This window comes from Lonchura striata, chromosome 1, assembly GCF_050655825.1.
Source record: "Lonchura striata isolate lonStrDom1 chromosome 1, ASM5065582v1, whole genome shotgun sequence".
Classification (NCBI taxonomy): Eukaryota; Metazoa; Chordata; class Aves; order Passeriformes; family Estrildidae; genus Lonchura; species Lonchura striata.
In genome coordinates, this window is record NC_140703.1 from 40,263,254 (window position 1) to 40,278,521 (window position 15,268).

The 15,268-nt window shown below is 38.6% G+C and overlaps 1 protein-coding gene across 13 annotated transcripts in view; it reads left to right on the forward strand.

The window, feature by feature from the left end:
- Positions 1 to 15,268, forward strand: part of FAT3 (FAT atypical cadherin 3) — a 396,171-nt gene that overhangs the window by 276,793 nt on the left and 104,110 nt on the right. For 11 of the 13 annotated variants that reach the window (XM_021544996.3, XM_085574877.1, XM_085574896.1 and 8 more), the window contains 3 exons: positions 10,746 to 11,060; positions 12,923 to 13,133; positions 13,595 to 13,663. In XM_021544996.3, the coding sequence (XP_021400671.3) occupies positions 10,746 to 11,060; positions 12,923 to 13,133; positions 13,595 to 13,663 (595 nt within the window). The remainder of the gene's footprint in view (positions 1 to 10,745; positions 11,061 to 12,922; positions 13,134 to 13,594; positions 13,664 to 15,268) is intronic. The other 2 variants (XM_085574887.1, XM_085574913.1) reach the window with 1 other exon arrangement.

Sequence of the window (15,268 nt, forward strand, 5' to 3'; positions counted from 1 at the left end):
ATTGGTTCATTAGGGTAATATTTTTCTTCATATTTGCTCTCTGTGTCTCCAGTTGTTCAGTATCTGTGTACCCTCCTGTCCATGGCATGGCTGGGGAGGCTGAGACTGTTCTCAGGTGTTTGTGGTGATTTTTTAGAGATTCTGGAGAGCTGAGAAAAGAGCTAAACAGACTAAGTGAAAAAGAGGGTTACAGTGAACCTGTCCCTAAAGGTATGCTTAGCTTGTGCTAGTCTCGTGTTGTGAGAAAGAGCAAGGTTTGTACTGTGTCTGGTGAAACAGAGTCCTGCTGCACCCATCAGGGAAGGGGTTGATAGCTCTCTTTACCACCAGAACAGTTACCTGAACTTCATCTTTGGATGTTCAGTCCAGTCCAGTCTCCAGAAGACTGGAAGATCAATGCAGAAAAAGTAAAAAAGGTGATTGCTCCAAGAATGTGAGTGTTACTTCAAAATTGGAATCTTCATTCTTTTTCCCCATGCTGATTGATTCTCAACCAGCTTGTAAAATTGACCCCATGCCAATATAAATTAGCTAGTAGATATTTACAGGACATATAAAATCAAAGACAAGTAGAGGTTGAGATAATAAGGCTTGTCTGTGTTGCCTGTTAGATGAAAGTGTGATTAAATATGTCCCAATTAATGCCTGTTATCTGTCTAAAATTGATTTGTAACAGAAAGTTGTGAAGTTAAGCTTCAAGAAGTCAAATAGAACTTTTTATTACTAAAATCAAAGCAACTATTGATGTGATTTACTTTAACCTGGTCTGATTAAAACAGGATGATATTGTCATTAAAAATCTGCCTTGGGAAGAATCCCAACAATGAGGCTCCTTATTCATGCTTATCCCTTCACCTTATTGTAATTATATTTCATACTGATTTTCCGAGAATCTTTGGTCTATTTTTTAAGATATTTTAGGACGGAATCCACATCTGACTCCAAAAATTACTTTATTCAAATATGCATGAGTAATTGCTATGATACTGTCCTGTAATTTGATTAAAAGTTTACTTTGCACCTCCTTGATAACCAAACAAATGACTGTCAAATAACTTGAATATCACCAAAAAAAAAAAAAATTGTATCTTCTTTTTTTCCCTTTTTTATTAATGAAAACAGTCACTGCAATCTTCCTGAGTGACTATTCAGTAAATGCAGATAAATTTCTGAGACCTAAACCATACATTTTTGCTTTTTGCAATTTAAAATATCTCTAAAGGATATTCAAAAATTGGAAAAAGCCTGTATCACTTAAAAGTCTGATTTATATATTTTCTACCCAGCTAGGAAATCAATTTTTTATTTATCAGGTTTCTAGCAGGTAAGCTTTATTTTGAACATAAAACTGTGGAAGCTTCCATTTTACTGCAAAAAAATTAAATTGCATTTAAATGTCAGAGGCTACTCATCAGTCTGTCAACTGTAAAAATGTCTTTGAAACTTTTTACCTATGTGTGTGGATGGAGAGCACTAATTTCTTACATATTGTGGAAAAACAGTGTAAGATGAAAATTGGGTATTTTCAGCATTACTGATGGGACACAAAGGCTTTTACGTTAATATTAATGGTTTTGGCTTTGTCTGCTTTGGTATTGATCAAAGGCTTGTTGGTAAGTGATGAGTTCAAAGACAGAGATTTTTTGGGGAGGGAGATTTCGGGGGTAAACTCTTTAAGTTTCTATCTGTAGTAAGATTGCAGAATTAATCACCAAAATTGCAGTTGTACAATGCATGTTCCTGCAGTGACCAAACATCTTGGTAAACTTGCCACAGCCTGACTTGTGGAACTGGTGTGCCTCTCCTCCTTTTGCTCTTTCATTGCCCTTGCTCACTGCTGTCTGCCTTTTGGGGGGATTTGTTTTCTTTTGGCAGCTCATTTTAAACCCTAATTATTTCAGTAGCCCTGTTCATAGCACAGATGCACAAGCAGTTTATTGGTGGGTGGAGGTGGCTGCAAGTGGATGACAGGGGAAAAACATGAGGAGGAGGAGCTGGAGATCGGGCTGGATGCATCTTAATCTGCTTGTCGGCCAAAGACAAGGTGGTGTCATCCCCTGTTAGCACAACCAAGTGCTGCTGAGGGGAAAACAAACCAAACTGTTGCCTTTCTTTTGAAAATCCCTGGTTCTGCTTTATATAGCAACATGGAATTTGGATGTAGTGTACCTATAAATTGAATAAATATAAGGAACTACAGTGTATATCTTTCATCTCATTGGTGGCCAAATAAATATTTAACCTCCTCAGGAACAGCAATATTGTTTTGAAACTGACCATCACGGAGCCTCACCTGAGGATGTTTCATCCAACATCTGAGGGCAGTGGATGGCAGCATGACAAAAATTGTTTAGAAGAGGGTTTTTATAGGACACAAGATGATTATTCCCTTTGATGACTGAAAGTTTTAGTTGAAGTTATTGCTTTGTTGTAACAGAAGCTTCTGCCACAATATTTTTAAGGGTGTATAGCTCTTTCACACTATGCCTTTTCTTAGAGGACCTTCAGCAGCTTGTACCACATTAGCATGAGGCAGTGCTGCTGACTTAGTGCCGGACAGATGGAGAGCTATTGCCCCACACCTGCTCTGAATCCAAGAGCTTCTGCTAAAAGAGCTGGGAGTTAATTCCCTGTCAGTTTTGATATCTGGGGACTCGTGCTACAAGCCGATAGAGCTGCACACCCAAACAAGGATGTAAAGTAAATACTGTTGATTAGTTAACTCCATGGTGACTAGTACTATACCTTGATTAAATTTTGGCAATAAATCAGCACGTATTTTTTTGAGCAGGGCATGTCTGTTGATAGTTAAAACATAGCATAAATTATTAATACTAGGAAAATATCTTGGAAGCATGGATAACATATTCTGTCTTTATTAAAATCCAGAATGTTTTTCTTACATAATAGCATATATTGACTGGTCTAATATGAAAAAATGTAAGTTTGGAGATGTGTAACAATCTTCATCATTTTGGGGAAACTGAAGCAGGTGCTTGGTTCCTGCTTATAGTGAAGATGAGAATCAAGTAACTTTTGTGGATAGAAAATGAAGAGTAATTGAATCTTTGAGAGAACAGCAGTGTGGTGAGCTTGCAAGTTGATGCACACTTCCTTTGAAGCACAAAAATGGAGAGCTCCTGTATTTCCTGAGTGATTTTTGGAGAAGTGCATTATCTGTAAAGGTAGATCTGATAGAGGGGAACTTATCTATATTTAATCACAGGTGTTTCTTTTCACAAGAAAAGCAAAATCCACAAATGGCTGAAGAAGATATTGAGGTATGAATCAGATTAAAATTGACATAGAGAATACTACTAACATTAAACTGCATGCATATCTTGATTTGCAAGCTTTATGTTATTTAAATCTGTTTGAAGTGAAATATTCTCACATTTGACTATTCATTTTCTGTTCACAAAACTCTCAGATTGTAATCTTCACTTTCAGCAGGAGCTAAACACCTTCTTCAAAGTTTACTGTGAAGATCAATAAGCAACTTTTATCTTCTTTCTCGTTTAGGGGCTATCATGGTAGTTATATTTCTGTTTAGTGATCGGCTGTTCCTTAAGAGATTTCATATGCCTGAAAGAATAATTTTTAAGCAATTGCGTATCATACTTTATTTTGTTTGTAAGGTGCCAGTCTGAAGGTAGGTAAATGTCCTTTGACAGGTATTACCAGGGGACAATTTGGAGTGTATTCTTCTGCTTTTCAATTCTTTCTTCATTATATATTTAGTAAGACTCATTACTCCAGACTCATGAGCAAAGAGAGGAGGCTCATAATCTACTCAAAAGACCTTTACATTTGTTTGGAGACTTAGGTTGATGTTCTTACTGTGATCATCTCAAATTTTCCAATCTTCTTGTTGCAAAATTTGGCAAACTGCACAACATGGGATATGGTACCTGCAGTTTCAAGGTGCTGTTATCACCTGGAAGGTCAGAAAAAGTCCTAGTTGAGCAGTGCTTTTCCTTACCAGAGGATTTATGCTGAATCTTACATGACTTATACTACAATTAGGCAGTAGGGGTAAGGCTTTTCTGTATTTAATTCCACCGGTGCAAGTAAGAGGCATTTCTGGATTTCTGGAAAGTGATTGGCTTAGAGTCACTTCTAGACAAAGTTTAATCTACATTCCATCAACTATAAATTATATGATCTTGACATTCCTAAGGATTATAGTTTTCTTTTTACTCAGGAAAAGGAAGGGGAAGGTGCTTTCTGAGGTTGCCTGAAGGAGTTTCCTTTAACACATGACAGGCTTCTGTTTCCCTGGGCATCTAATGGAGTGATAGTCAGTTCTGCACTTAGCATGTATTAATTGAAGAACACTGTAAATAAAGCCTGAAGCACAAAGGTCATCAGGATCTCCAAACTGCAATGAACTATAAAATCAATGCTTGTGGAAAATTGCTATTTTTCTTTTAGAAGGTTACTGTCAAGAGCTATGCAGGTTCTTCTTTTTATTGCTACTAAATCTGAAATATAAGTCTTTAGTTTTTTTACAGAGACTTGCTTTCTGTTTCCAAAAAGCTTGTAGAATAAAAGTATGGCACAGGATAAATGCAATAGAAGTTTGGACTTTAAAGTCACCCATTCTGATACTTCATTCTGCCAGGTCCTTTGGTTACCATCTATTGGTCTCAGCACACTGAGTCTGACAAAAATTAAGATTTAAGCCTCTACGGTTTTCTTCAGTATGCTCTTCTAATATTTAGGTTTTCAAATACTACAGGGAGCATTTAACTCCAAATGAAAAAGTCTGCCTTCCTTCCTTTCTTCCTGTCTTTTGGCAATACAGCACTGAAATTACCTGATGTCATCGTTAATTCTCAAATGGCTTAACAGTCCATTTCTAGCTTGAGTGTGGCTGGAAGCCATTGACATTCCTAATCAAACACCTAGAGTGTTTATGTCAGTAATAATCTCTACTTAAAATGTACTCTAAATTATTTATTTCTCATACCTGGCCAGAGTGAATGTATTAATTAATTTTACAAACAAAAGTTTTCCCAGATTAGCACGTTGTAAAGGAAATAAGGAAAGATGGATCATATTGATATGATTGGAACTCCTTTGGACAAGAAGTATGATTTGTCTTTTGGGATAGCACCACATCCTATTAGAGTAAGTGAAATAAGCAGTTACTCATTTCTTTCCCAGAGTTGCTAGATAAAGGATTAGAAAGAGAAGATATCTAGTTTGCTACAGCTAACTCAGTATTCCTTTTGAAGAAAAAAGAAAAAAAAAGTACATTTATTTTTCTCTCATATTCTATATATATTTGAGCTACACTGCCTTCACTTTGTAGCAGTAATCTGACACATAGTTCAGTAACAGCGTGCATTTCAGAAAAATATTTCCTTGTAAGAATTTAGCCACGAGTTTAGTTTCTCTCTGAAGTCGGCAGAGATAGTAATTCAGTGCATTTGACTTTAAAGTTTTATTCATCCCTCGATGAGCTCTCCTTTATAATCTTTCACTTCTACTCGGGCTGAATTCCAGAGATATACAATAGGTATTGCAGCTCGTTTACACGTTGGCAGAAGAAACAAACCCATTAGTCACTAACAGCAGGGGTATGGCTTAACTCTCCCGCTCCCTTTGATCATTTTTCCGCCTTCAGTAGCTCAACCAGATTCTCTTTTCTAAGGTTTTCTGAAGCAAAATTAGCATTTCTTGCTGGGGGGAAGGGAGAGACTTTTACCTGAAAACCTCGGTGTGCTCTCTCCTTTGATGAGGCACAAGCATCTCAGCTCACTTTATTTTGCATGAAGCAGTTACCACACTAAGAAAAAAAACAAACAAATATGGCATCTTCAGCTTTTTGCAATGCTAATGACAGTGATATGACAGTTCCTCACAACTTAAATATTGGGTAGCCCAAGTACTTCCTCCTGCCAAAGAATGATATGAAAGAAGGTATCTGTTCTTCTCAAGGCTTGATGACTCACATTAAACACCTGCTAATTGTCTTGTACTGTTGAAGTGACATCCCTGCTGGCTGCTCCCTCCAGCTGAGTTAATAATTACCTTGGAAATCATGAGTTTTTGTTAATGAGACTCAATATAGTCGTTTTAATTCAGGAGGGTGGTCCTCACAGTTGTATCTGTTTTCTGAAAGATTCGAGAACTACACCTTCTCCAAATAAGTGTCACGGTCTGACTCATAGGAGGAGTGACTGTCTCAAGGCAAAATTCCTTTTGTGACCATTGCTGAGGCCTGCTAGGCTGGATTAGACTGGATTATTAGGCAATACTTCTGCAGTAGATGTCTCCTCCATGCCTTCTGCATAGTCATAAAAAGAAGAAATTCTCACATCTAACATTCCAGCTGTGGTTTGTTAACAGTCAGTGTCAGTCTTCATTTTTACTGAGAAGGTCCACTTCTATGGAAATGCCTTTGTAGTTGTTCTGTGGACATGAACATAAACATGAATATCTCTCAGTCCTGTAGGGAAGGGAGTGTTAATGTCTGTAGACCAACCTGCTGAAGTAGATCCTGCAGCAGAAGTGGAAATTGTTTTACTTGGAGAGACAGTTCTGTTATTACACTGAATTTGTCATGCGCTGTGGAAGGAGATACTTTAGTGCATTTTTCTCAAAAAAATACATATCTGATAGAAGTCGAGGGAATTTGAGGAGGCCTTGTCCTGGTCCGTCCAGCTAAAGGAAACGTTGCAAAGGGGGTGTGACTGTTGTTACTTTAGCAAAGAAATTCCCAGGTAGCCAGCATCTGTATGAGTGTTGGCAGACATATTTCAGTAAAGACATAAGCATTAGAGCCAATGGGTAAATACAGATTCCTAAGGAAGATGCTTATTTTGTGGAGAAAACTGTAGTGGAACTGTCTGTAGGCTGTGAGAAAACAGCAGTGATGTTAGGATTTCACCATGAAAATATATAATAGTTCATATTATTTTTGTTGTCTGTTGCATTCAGGCCCTATTAAATATGTAATCATATTCCTTTTAAGACATTTCACCCTTGCTGAATGGATGTTTGTCTGATTACTCAGGGAGTCCAAATTCAGCTGCTTTTATGGCTGTATCACAGCTTTGGGAGGTTGTTTGCCCTGTTCAGGCTGTCCTGATGCAGCATGAGCAGCAATATTAAACCAGTGCAGCAGAGGGGGCAGGTGCTGTCCTGGTCCATCTCCCCTGCACACGGTCAAGCAGCAGCTTGTCTACAGTTGGATCTGGATACCAGACTCATCACACAGACAGGGGAAGATGTTCACTGTGTAGGAAAGCACATGCTGACCAAGCAGCCATTCCTCATCTCCGCTGGGAAAGCCGTGATTTTGTCCTTAGGCTCTTCCCATACTGATTACTGTGAAAGTCCCCTCTTGTTAGGTTTTCAATGGCAAATTTTAACAAGCATGTATTGAGACAGTCTGCCTCAGACTGACAGATGAATGACAGATGTCATTCACATGTCATTCATCTGCATTACCTTTCTTCTCTGTGTTCTTTTTCCTACCATGCTATCTGCAGGTTTCTAAACAAAAGAACCTCACTGGTCCTAAATTACAGCTTCTCTCCTGCAAGCTCTCCTGTGCCTTGCACATCTGCCTTTTGCATTTCCAGAGATACCAGCTGTGAATTAGCTTTGTCCTATGAACATCTTAACCTCCCTCCTCTCCCTGGTTACTTTTTTACTGTAATTTCCAGCTGTTCAAGGGTTGAGCTAAGAACTGTGGTAATGTTTGAATTGAAAATGACTTTGTTAGAGGGGCCCCTAAGTGCTGGTGTGATAGTGTGTCCTGATGGAAATGGTATTTGCAGAGCGATGTGCTGAATTACCTCTCTGCTCGTCACTGTTTTTGTCTGGCAACAATTGTGAACTAGCAGCAATTTCTAGGTTTGTTTTAATGTGTTGTCATGGTGGGGTTTTTCTGTAGGGGCAGAGGAAATTTTTGCAGGTCTTTTACCTGGTTTATGACTGGAACCTGAATAGCCAGGCTGGGGTCAGGATAATGGAGCACAAAAAAGGGATCAGCCCTGCAGATTTACAGCTGGAGAAATAATCACATCACTGGTGTGAAGGAGGCTTAATTAATTTACGTGCCTACAAAGAGAGAACTTCAGCTCCTGTGTCTGGCACTCAGAGCTTCTTGGAGCTGCATCCTGTAATTTTGAAAAGTTTTGAGTGTCACCCAGACAAAAAGGCTTAGCTGCTACCTAACATTTTCCTCTCCAGGCAAATAAAGTTTTTGCCCAAGTAGAATTTACTAACTTCAGGCATTCTTTGTTAATTTTTATTAATTACCTGTCATTTTGTGTTATTGTCATTACTCATTCCTGTTAGCTGTCAGCAAATATTTTCAGCGCAACATTTCTGTAATCGAATAGATCCCCCCAAGTTTGAGCTTACAAAACAAACAAATGCATGCAAATATTTGATGCCACAACACCATGCTAGTCAGGATTTCTGCATAAACCTGACAAACTGTAAGAATGTACTGTAAGAATGTGCTGGTAAGACAGAAGGATGCTTCACTTCTTGACCATTATTTTTACTTAGGTAGGGTTTTTTCTTCATAGTTATTTGATTGTTTATACCGCTGTGGTTTTCACAGATTTTATTGTCATAGTTGGTTGTAAACGCTTTATATCACTCACACATCTTTTTGATTACTGCTAGCAGATTGAAGAAAATGTCTTTAAAAAAAAAAAAAATATGTATTTGTTCAGAGAACAAGAGTTTCCAGACTCTTGCTAGTATTTTTTAATGCAAGAGCATTACTCCCTAAAACAAGCATTTTGTTGATTTTTTTGGAGTTTGGATCAGTGTGTCTCTGATCATTTCTATTAAATACAGCCTGTACTGTTCATCATCAGTAGTTACTTTATCTGTGGAGAAACACAAAAAAAGGTTTTCCTTTGTTAACTTCTGGTCTGACCTAGAGCTTGGCCAGTTGCAGCAGAGTAGAACAGAAACAGAGGGGATCATCAGTGAAGTGGAGAGGCTGAGGTCCCTGGTGGCATGGCTCTCACCCTGTGGAAAGGCAGATTCACAGCTGTATGTACAGCCTTTCAGCACTAAAAATGCTGTTTCAGAAAGTGCTGGCAGTGGGAACCGGATGGCTCAGCACACTGACAATGATGCGGGTCTTCTTCCTGCCCTCCTGTGCTGGTGACTGGCAGATGTCACATTGGTGGATTTGCAGGATGGGTCTGGTCCCCATTCAGCACTCTGCAAGCAGCTGTCCCCATTACTGGTGTGTGATCTCAACAACTGCTAATTGCCAAACTGCTCAGCACATAGGAAACTCTACTCCAGTCCTGGAAGAAAGAGGCCTGAGACTGGTATGTGTTGTTGGGAGGATGGGTTCCGCTCTACAAGTGAGTTCTGTTGTGGGGAATTTACATTGCCACTGTATGTGGCCATGCTCTGCAGTTTTCTATAAATGAGCTGTTTCAGTCCCCAAGGCTGTCAGTCTGCTCCCTTTCACTGCATCAGTTTTTAAACACATAGTTAAATACAGGAAAAGGATCATGTCGTTCACCTTCCTCATAGAAAACACAATTTTTCTGCTGACCTCAATGTTAAACTGGGGTTACCCTAAGTTTAGACTTTGCACAAGGATGGAAAAATGCCAAGGGGTATTATTCCCAGAAAATTTTGCTTCGCCTAACAACTGGACATCAGGACTATAGGATTTGCAAGGGAACACAAAAACTTGTAAGGAAAAATAAAATATCAAGAAGTTGCCCACAAACCAATCAATGTGCAGTGATCAGTATGAGCAGGGAAGGGTATGCAATATCTTGGCTCACTATCATCAGAAATTGCTACTGTGGGATTTGGCATGTTACCATATGTAGCTGAAAATGAAATTTGAACTTCTTTCCTGCAAACAAAAATAACTTTCTGCCTTATTTCTTTCTCATCAAAAATGCAATTGAAATATTGAGGGAGAAGTTTGAAACATATTGATTTCATTTTGAAGGCATATTATTAAATCTCTTGAGGGCTTGTTGATCTTGAATCATTTCATTTTCATAGTATTTTGGATTGAAAATTATTAGTAATTCTGTTTAAGTTGCAGCTAAATTACTAATTAACTTTCATCTCAAAGATTTTATTTCTTACATGTTTCTGGCAGCACAGTGCACTCTCTACACAATGCAGCAGAAATTTTTTGTTACCTGCCTCTCTGTGCTCCTTATAATCTTATAAAGCAGGTTTGGAATTAATGAGCTGTCACATCTTGGGTAATGAATGAAAAGAGCTGACAGAAATCCTTTTGTTGTTTAAGAATTTCCAAATAATTAATGGGAAAAAAATGACAGAGGTTTTTTTAGGGTTTAAGAAGAAATATATCTTTCAAGTTCTTTCCATGACAGACAAAACTTGAAAATATGTATGCAAAAAGTGCAGGGATCCCTGATTAATGGGTTAATTCCAGTTCTCTCTTCTTAGATAAACTTGCAGAATTTGACTTAAAGGGATTTTCTGTTTTGAGAAATAGCTTCCCAGTCTGCAGGTTTTTTATTCCACATTCATCTCAGAAATAAAAAAAATCTTCTAGATTCCTGGATTTGTCATTGTGGACAAATTGGGTTAAGCACTGAGCATTTTGATAGTAATTATGTATTGTGTACACAGAAGACGTTGTAAACTGTAGGTTAGCTTTGGTGAAAGCAAGGCATTTCCTTATGTTTTATGTTTTTCTCCAATTATCTGAAGTCCTGCTGTAGCTGTTGGGAATAACTTTTACTGCTGTTTTTCAGGTGACTGTCTCAGATGGGGGCACATCTCCCAGGCAATCCTCCGTTTGGGTGGTGGTGCAGGTTCTGGATGAGAATGACAACAAGCCGCAGTTTCCAGAGAAAGTCTATCAGATCAAGCTGCCCGAGAGGGACCGTAAGAAAAGAGGGGAGCCAATCTACAGAGCTTTTGCTTTTGACAAAGACGAAGGCCCTAATGCAGAAATCTCATACAGCATTGTGGATGGGAACGATGATGGGAAGTTTTTCATTGATCCCAAAACAGGGATGGTTTCTTCCAGAAAGCAGTTCACAGCGGGGAGTTACGACATCTTAACGGTAAGCACTCTTTCTTTGACATACAAACCATTATTTGATTGAGTTATTTTTTCTTTTTTTTTTTAAGAAATAGGCCCTCCTGTATAAAGAGGAATATATAAGTGTGTTTATGCCCTGAATATAAGACCTAAATTAAGAAATTTAGTATTCATATGCAACTACTGCCAAAAAGTTGAGTGTGGGAGATCATTCATGCTACTGCAGGTCATGAAGTATTTTTGGAGTGTTAAGTCAGCCTGCAAATTGTTAGCTTAAGCTGTTCCCTTGAATATGCAGAAATGAAGACCAAGCACTTGGCTGCTGCCAAAGTTGTATCATGTTGGTCTGGGCAGATACAGCTACAAATGGGTACTTAGTTTTGGTGTGGACACAATTGTTTGCCCTTACAGAGGGCACCTACTGTCCCAGTTAGGTGACTGCATCTAAGAGAAGAGCAGTACTGTGTACTCTGTGTTGTGGAAGCAGTTTCAGTTACAAAAAGCTCAGTCAAAATTCTTCTTTCAGAACTCTAACCATACAGTGGAAATGAAAGAGAGGGGAAAAAAAAATGGTTGAGTTGATATAAAGCCATACAAGACTGAAATGTGTGCTCTTCATGTGCAGGAATAAGCCAACAAGTTGTAGTTAAGGAGCTGAAATAAAAGTGTCAGAGGTCCATGGTCTGACATCTGGAAGTGGGTTGCCTTCATAATGTTGGAAAATTAATAAATAACAAAATGCTGAGAAATACCTGGGAATCAGAGTAGAGGAGCCTTCAACTGAGTGAGTGCTTTTCCCTCTGGCAACCTCAAAGTCATATCTGAGATCTGAGCCTTCTTATAATGCAACAACTGAAGATTTTCCAACTAGAAACTGCTCGTCACACCCTCAGTATCTTTTCACAAAGGACCTGCCTGCCTGGAATGGAGCAGAGTGATGAGTGTTAATATCAAACACACTTAACACATTTCCAGAGGAAGAAGTAGGGCATGATATCTTAGGAAAAAAAAAAGTATTTCCCATTTTTAAAAGGTGTTCTAATGGCATATTTATACCAATGGATCTCTATAGCCAGAAACATCACATTTTTATAAAAAAAGGTAAACAATTTGTCAACATTGATGTTTTCTACCAAAGCACCCATTTTGTAACCTGCATTCAGCATTTTCATAAGCCCAGTCTTTGTTGTTGCTCATCTTATCTTTGCTATGCTAAATCCATAAAGCATGTCACACAAAGATCAAGCTTATCCATCTTTCTAGAAGACTTTATAATAAAAATAAATAGCACCAAGCAAAGCCATTCTTAATGAAGTTGACAGAGAGGAGAAAGAAAACATGACAAAATTTTGATTTTTTTTTTTTTAATGGGGACTGAGGGAAATTACCTGAAACTTATTTAATTCAACTAAAGATCCTGAGGAAGGCAATATAAGGAATACTTGTCTGCAACACAGATGCCACTTGAAAGAGTCAAACATGCTCTGGGTGGGCATGTTTTGCAAATGCATGGTCTTACACAGGGTCATTACAAAGCTTCCAGGTTTGCAGCAAGAGGGAGCTGGGTGCAAGATGAAATCATACAGGGAAGCAGTTCTGGAGAGGAGGATCTATGTGGGGAGTGTTTGAATTGCATCTGCAGGAAGTCTCACACCAGCATTTCTTAAACAAAACATTTAAGTTTAAAATCGCCTTTTTCAGAAAAGTCAAAGCATTAGGCAAAAAAAAAAAGTGAGAACTGAGAAATAAGTGGTTTTTTTGTGGGATTTTACATATAAGATTACAAAGGCCATTCTCCAAGCAGTCATCACACTGCAGTAAAATTAGGTCTGACTGCCAAGCTGGGATGCTCAGCCTGAGCCCTCTTTTCTTTGTGCCTCTCAGATAAAAGCAGTGGACAATGGCCGGCCCCAAAAATCTTCCACTGCACGTCTCCATATTGAGTGGATAAAAAAGCCTGTGCCCTCGCCCGTGCCCCTGACTTTCGACGAACCCTTTTACAACTTCACCGTCATGGAGAGCGATAAAGTGACCGAGATTGTCGGGGTGGTCTCTGTGCAGCCCTCTAACATCCCCCTCTGGTTCGATATCGTCGGTAAGTTGGGAGCCAGCGGTGCCAGGAGGACGCCCCAGAAGCAGAGCATACGGCTGTGCAGATTTGAGAGCAAGAAAGCTAACCGTGAACTGTCTCCCCACCTCCCTCCCCTGTCCCAGTTAAATCCATTTTCCTAATATGAAATGAAAATGCTATTTTAATATAGCGATAATAGTAATAGTAGTGATAGTAGTAATAATAATAATATTCCTGCTTTTGTTATGACTCCTTAGCTAAGCTTAAAAAATGCGCTGTATGGCTGAATTGGTTTTTTTCGTACTATGTTATTTACTGCAATCTTAATGTTGTCTGTCATTTAAATTCTATTGTCATACTTTGATAATCTCATTTCTAAATGTATTTATGGTACTTAGACTTGCTGTCCCTCATTTCTCTCTTTCTTCACCTTTTTTTCTGCATTCTGTTCTTTTTTTTTCTGCTTCCGACTGCCCTGCTTCAAGGTGGCAAGCATGCTCGAGAGATGTTCTATATTCTACAGACAGCTTGTGGGCAGAACTGTTCAACAGAAGGTACCCTTAGTGCAAACACATTTGCTAAAATACAACTATCCAGGCTGCCTTTTATTTTTTGCAAGTTTTTTTGAGACAATTTATATTACATCTTTCATAAGTGCCTGTGACAGGATGCAATGCGACACATGGATGTGCTGCATTTCTTCCTATGACAGCTTTTACCGTATTGGTGTCCAATTATTATCATTTTATTCACGGATTTTCCACAGTTTATCATAAATAATTAATTCAAACTTTTCACAGTCCAGTGCCATCCATTTAACTGTGAAACAGAATGGGATGCCTCAACATATGGGTTACAAATGGAGACACCAAAAGTTTGTCTTGAATGCAAGCTGAAACCGAGAAATGTGTTTTGATGTGAAATTTCAACCACAAAATTGTCTTACATAAAATTGCTTATAAAAATAGGGAGGGAGAAGCATCCTTAGTAAAAAGGAGAAGAAGCTAGAGAAGTCTTAAAATTGCAGGGAAATGCCATTAGCTGCCAAGATGACAGGGAGCAAAGGGTCTCACTTGGTTGAAGTAGAGAAATGGGAGTCAATGTTCCTAAGCGTTTCTTTCCCACTTCTGCTGCTGATTCAGTTAATGTCCTTTAAAATAACTCATTTAACATCTCAAAAGTGAGAATTTCCCCTGGAAAATTATTGTGCTTCTTAATATTTCTACATGCTTGTATGCAGTGTTTGCATACCTTTGGATGTAAAACAGTTCATCTGCACAAAGTGTAGTTATTTAAAATGAATGATTATAAAGCAAATGTTACATGAAAGATTAGAGAAACAAAAAGCCTTTGCCGTGGACTTAGCTTTCAGAAAGTGTGCATCAGCAGTCTTTATTTACAGGGATTGAGCCTGGCTCCCATTTCAACATAGTTATTAGCAGATGAGTTTAGCCAACAGGAATGACAGGGACCACAGGAGAAAGGGTCTGTCAGAGTCGTTTTCATCCACCTTTTATTGCCAATTTGTGCAGATGAAAGACAGAAGCAGCACCATTTCCTCTCTGAATTTGTAGCAGGGTTTCTGATGTGCCAATCATATTAAAATGAAACCCAAAGCTACTACCTTGTTCTTGGGTTCCTGCTAGTCCCTGGGAGAGGACAGCATATATTTCCCACAGTTTTCCTGCCATTTCCTTAGTTGCTCAGTATGCTACGTGCAGTTTATTAGCTAATGTTTACATTTCCATTCCCTTCCTCACTGACCCTTTCCTTCCAGGACAAATCCATCTTTTTTGATGCTATTGACAGTTTTTATCCTATTTGAACCTTTTACTGGACTTCCTTTGGTCCTTTCCATGGTAGCTTGACCAACTCTCATTAAAATGCTGCCCTGAGGGAAACCCCCTGCTCTTCTGCTACATTCTTTTTCATTATTAGAGTCACTTTCAATCAAGCAACACCTTATAGTGATATTTGATTTTTTCCCCTACCAGAGATGATAGGGAGAGCATCAGGAAATTTTAGCCTGTCATTTAATGTGGCCTTTATGCCTAAACTAGTTCAAATGGTTTAGAAGAGTTTCCCTATTTAAACAATTCTAATGGTTTCCCTACAGGCTGTAGCTTCTGAAGTTGCAAGATGCTGCATTACTGCAGAGG